The sequence below is a fragment of the Etheostoma cragini genome, chromosome 1 (assembly GCF_013103735.1).
Source record: "Etheostoma cragini isolate CJK2018 chromosome 1, CSU_Ecrag_1.0, whole genome shotgun sequence".
In the NCBI taxonomy this organism is placed as follows: domain Eukaryota; kingdom Metazoa; phylum Chordata; class Actinopteri; order Perciformes; family Percidae; genus Etheostoma; species Etheostoma cragini.
The window spans coordinates 6,992,155-6,997,717 of NC_048407.1; the positions used below are offsets into that span (position 1 = coordinate 6,992,155).

A 5,563-nucleotide genomic window follows, 5' to 3' on the forward strand; every position below is an offset into this window, starting at 1 on the left:
TTGGCTGCTTAGAAATTAAGTGTTAACAAGCAGTTGGACAGGTGTACCTAATAAAGTGGCCGGTGAGTGTATATATAACATACAGACACACACACACACACACACACACACATATATAATATATATAGCAGATCAAATACTTATTTTCCTCACTGTATATACTAATTTTTGTGGCGACTTTTTACTTTTACTCCTTTAATTTCCCAAAATTGGCTAATAGTTTTGTACAAGAGGTCGTCATGTTCGAGGATAGCCTGAACATGCGTCTCACACCGCGAACAAAGAAGAAGAAAAGTGACTAGCTAGCTGTCTGGAGGATAATCAGTTGAGATTGTGTGTGTGTGCATCTTTGAGAACTCTAAGTCATATAACTTAGAGTTGTCAGTTCATTTAAGCCTGTTGTTGTGGTCTATAGTTCATTTAAAGTAAGTTAGCTAGTGATTTTGTTGTTTGTGTTCAACTACATGTTTGTACTGTTGCTTGATTGTAATACAGCATCAAAAGAGAGAGGTTGTCTTAGTCCGTGTCTTAACAGACACACCTGGGGTGAAGTTGGAAACCAGATCCAAAACCAAACCAGATCGGCTTTAAATACAGTCCTAATCTAGTCCTCACTAACAAGTTTTAAATAATGTCACTGGAGTTACTGTTCTGAATGTTTATAGATTGTTTTACAAAGTATTTATTAACTATTTAACAATGTATTATAGGTATCTGTTGCAACTTTATAATAATCATCCAGACACTGTTTATAGACAATTTACAAACCCACTAGTAACCCTTAACAACGTGTTAGGAATATCTGGTCCATCTATCTATATAATGTTTATAGATGTTTTAAAAATGGTTTCTTAAAGGTTTATAAACATTTTATAATCATTACTTGATACCTAATATAGTATATGAGGGCTATGACGTAACAACAATAAACTGTAAAGGTAGAGCACTACAACTATTTTATTATTTATAATTTAATTGTTTGTTGACAGTAAAATTCCTTTTGCTAACAGTTAAATAACAATTAAGTAATGATTAATTAACTATCAATTTACCATCTATTACTGATAGTAGTGTCCACAAGAAGATGGTGCAAGCACGGCACTTTTAGGCCTAATTTGATGCATTTGTGTGTATACCTGCTAAAACATAATCAATAAAGTAACCTACTTTGTTCTCACCTATTTCACACAGCTTGAGGGACACCCATCTGTTGACCTACACGTAATGTTGAAAGAGAGAGACAAAGAAAGATATGATTTCATAGTTATTACATTGTCGTCAGGCAGACAGGGTTCAGACCCAATTTCAACATGTTTTCATGACTTTTAAAGAACCCATAATAAAATGGCAATGACCATCCACAACATACAGTATAACACGAAAAAAACTGTATAGTAGACTCCAAAAGTGAATTAGTATTGAAGTCTATAAAGTTTCAATTCCTACATTTTCATATTTACTTCAAAAATCTCAAACTGCGAGCACAGTTAATGCATTTCCTTTATCATATCATACATCAATTATATTATCTGTCCCTGTGCAAATGGCAATACAATCTCTTGAATCTACTATGTCTACTTTCTACCATCAAAAATTACTTCAAGAGGCTTCCAAACCAAAAACTACACAATCAGCAGAAATGTGATCCCCCATTGTAAGGAAAATGACAACCTCTGCAACCAAGATTACAGGTTTCCCTGACCTAAGCTTGTAGCTACATGCAGCAGTGTAAGTAACATAAACATTGCAGTGTGCCTGCTTGGAGCAGATGACCCCCTCCATGATTTCTAAGTGGGAGAACTGGCAAAATAGCAGGGTGTTCAAATAATTATTTTCCTCACTGTATATATGTGTGTGTGTGTGTGTGTGTGTGTGTGTGTGTGTGTGTGTGTGTGTGTGTGTGTGTGTGTGTGTGTGTGTGTGTATATATATATTCTGTATGGAAGTGTTAGGTTTTTGGCTTCTTACTTGGTCCAGCTCGTCCACTCATTTGTATACCTTTTTTAAGTTTAGTAGAAATAACTTAGCTAGGCTAACTGGGCAGCTCACTAGCTGGCTATAATTTTGCTGCTGCTGCATGCTGACCCGTGTGTTGATAAGATCAGACGTTAGACCAGTTATCCTATATGTCAATAAAGTAACAAATGTCAAAGTGAAGATGGATGATTGGCTGACAAAAAGATCAGACGTTAGACTGGTTGTCCTGTATGTCAATCAAGTGACAAATGTGACAGTGAGGATGGATGATAGGCTGACGTCTTTTTTAAATTAAATTTTTTTTTTGTAATGCCGATCTACCTAAACCACCTTTGCAATCGACCAGTAGACCACGGTCAACGTAGCACTGGAGCTCGAACTTGAGGGAGAATACGGTCCTGGCACTGCATCTCTCTCTGTCTCCAGAGAGGTCAGGAGCCCTACGGCAGCGGCTTTCTCCTCCGCCTCAGTCAGGCTTGCTGCCCACTGCTAAGTTCGTTTCTTGACCTACCCGGCATCAAAAAGAAGGCAGTGGACCTGACAGGCATTGCAATGTTGGCTCTTTTTAAGATGCTGTGGAACAGGGCGAAAGGCGGATCTGTTCACTAGATATGGCCAAATGATGAGCCCACTAGATGGCGCGCTCTGTTCAACAATTGGTTGAGAATACAGTGAACTGTAGTGCCTTAAGTAGGGCTGCACTATAATCAATGATTATCCACCTGTATATTATATTCAGTACATATCCAGCTGTAAATCTTGTTCACAATACTAGTTATTTATAGATTATATTCATAGGACAAATCTATCAGTAAAATTACTTATGGAACTTATGGAACCATTGTATATCCTGCACTTACTGCTATTGCACTTCTGGCTAGACCTAAACGGCATTTTGTTGCCTTGTACCTGTACCTGTGTAATGACAATAAAGTTGAATCTAATCTAATCTAAATATTTTGATCAATATTGAGATCACGATTAATTATCACGATTATTTATTGATTTTAACCAAAACAAATTTTATAGTCACATAGGCTATTTATAACTGCTTTCAGATCCATATTGTGCTACATTCCTCTTATGCTGAAGTTGTTTGTTGTAGAGACTTACAGCTGCAACACATGTAAATGAAAATGATCTGAAATAAGTTTTTTTTTTTTTTTTTGTATCGCTGAGAAAGCTCCTTCACTTGTTTTCAACAATAACTGATTTAAAGAGCTAGGGAGAGAGGGGGAGTGCGATGGACGTATATGCTACTCACAGAGTGACGGCTGTACAAATACTTCGTTACTGTACTCAAGTAGATTTTTCTGATATTTCTACTTTACTTTACTATTTATTTTTGTGGAAACTTTTTACTTCTACTCCTTACATTTTTACACAAATATCGGTACTTTCTACTCCTTACATTTTACAAAATTGGCTCGTTACTTTAGTTTTTACAAGAGGTTGTTATGTCGGAAAATAGCGCGGACGCACTACTAAGACAACTCAACAGATTCAGCATTGTGCATTAATTCACAGCAAAACATTGAGGCTTGATGGCACTAACGTTAGCACATAGTAGTATGGATGGTGTCAACGTAAGCACATAGTAGTATGGATGGTGTTAACGTTAGCACATAGTAGTATGGAGGGCGACATGATTGGAAATGAAGAAAACAGCAAGACATTCCCATCATTCTCAGCCTTCTCTGAGAGAGATGTTTGAGACAGAAGGCATCAAGAAGGACTCCTGGCCAATGTGCTGGGGAACTTCTTCATTAATGTCTGTTTAGTCATTCATATTTTAATCCTTTATTTTATTTCCAGAAGCCGTATTTGAGCACACACATAAATGTAGATTCATTTTTATGTTAGGGGGAAAGATTCAAAATAAAAACTGGATCTGTGAATTCTCACAGAATCACAACTGAATTCATATCTTGCTAACAAGTCAGAATCTTATTAACCTGGAGTCCCAGTCTTTGTCATAATAATCATATGTTATGTTTTAGGCCTGTTGGCAGACATCCATTTAAAATGTAGCCATTGCCATATAAAGACGTGTCCTCCATGTCCACTGAAGTCCCTCAGCTTCTCTCTAGTAACATTTGTGTGCTCCAGGTAGCTTTCGCACGGCTACTTTTACTTTTATACTTTAAGTAAATTTCCAAGCATGTACTTTGATACTTTTACTTGAGTAAATAAGTTTAATCAGTACTTCCACTTTTACCGAGTATTTTTTAACACAAGTATCTGTACTTCTACTTAAGTATGGAAAGTGAGTACTTTTGCCATCTCTGATAGTAGTATGGAGGGTGTTAACGTTAGCACATAGTAGTATGGAGGGCGACATGGTTGAAAATGAAGAAAACAGCAAGACATTCCCATCATCCTCAACCTTATCTGAGAGAGATGTTTGAGACAGTAGGCATCAAGAAGGACTCCTGGCCAATGTGCTGGGGAACTTCTTCATTAATGTCTGTTTAATCATTCATATTTTAATCCTTTATTTTATTTCCAGAAGCCATATTTGAGCACACACATACATGTAGATTCATTTACATGTTAGGGGGAAAGATTAAAAATAAAAACTGGATCTGTGAATTCTCACAGAATCACAACTGAATTCATATCTTGCTAATAAGTCAGAATCTTATTAACCTGGAGTCCCAGTTTCTTTCATTATAATCATATATGTTATGTTTTAGGCCTTTTAGCAGACATCCATTTAAAATGGAGCCTTTCACATATAAAGACGTGTCCTCCATGTCCACTGAAGTTCCTCAGCGTCTCTCTAGTAACATTTGAGTGCTCCAGGTGGCTTTGCATAAAGAATTTGCAAGGCTACTTTTACTTTTATACTTTAAGTAAATTTCCAAGCATGTACTTTGTTACTTTTACTTGAGTAAAGAAGTTTAATCAGTACTTCCACTTTTACCGGAGTATTTTTTAACACAAGTATCTGTACTTCTACTTAAGTACGGAAAGTGAGTACTTTTGCCATCTCTGTGGGAAGCCTAAATCATGATCGTGATTGACATTCGATTAATGTTGCAGCCCTAGCCTTAGGCTGAATCCCATTTCCCCGTCTTACCCCTACCCCTTGGCCCTTACCCCTACCCCTTGGCCCTTGAAACCAAGGGGTAGGGGTAAGGGGTGAAAACATACCCCTAGGAAATGGGACAACACTTGGTGACATCACCATACAGTATTGATCACAAACTTCCAAGATGCTGTCCCTGTCTGTTGATTGTGTGGGTTTGGACAACAGTGTGTGTTATATATTTTATAGTTATTTTAGGTTCACTTTGGTAGTGCAGAGGCAGATGTTCTTATCTGTGTAGTACTTAGGTCTGTCTGCAATACAAATGTGTATACACATGCATCATGTGTACATATACATACATATACACCCTGTATACATGCTGTGTTGTATATCTGTTTCAGTTATCACCGTTTTGAATGTCATTGATGTTCACAAAAACATTTTGTTTACAAAAATCTGTCTTTATTGATTTATTTGAACATAACAGGCAAAAACGTTACATAAAATGATGTTACAGAACCATTATCAACTATAAGAACCATAACTAACATG

The 5,563-nt window shown here is 36.8% G+C and overlaps 1 protein-coding gene across 2 annotated transcripts in view; it reads right to left on the reverse strand.

Annotated features, from left to right (window-relative positions):
* Nucleotides 1–5,563, reverse strand: part of LOC117946386 (anoctamin-9-like) — a 48,576-nt gene that overhangs the window by 16,534 nt on the left and 26,479 nt on the right. For both annotated transcript variants that reach the window (XM_034874628.1, XM_034874546.1), the window contains exon 14: nt 1,179–1,215. In XM_034874628.1, coding sequence (XP_034730519.1) covers nt 1,179–1,215 — 37 coding nt within the window. The remainder of the gene's footprint in view (nt 1–1,178; nt 1,216–5,563) is intronic.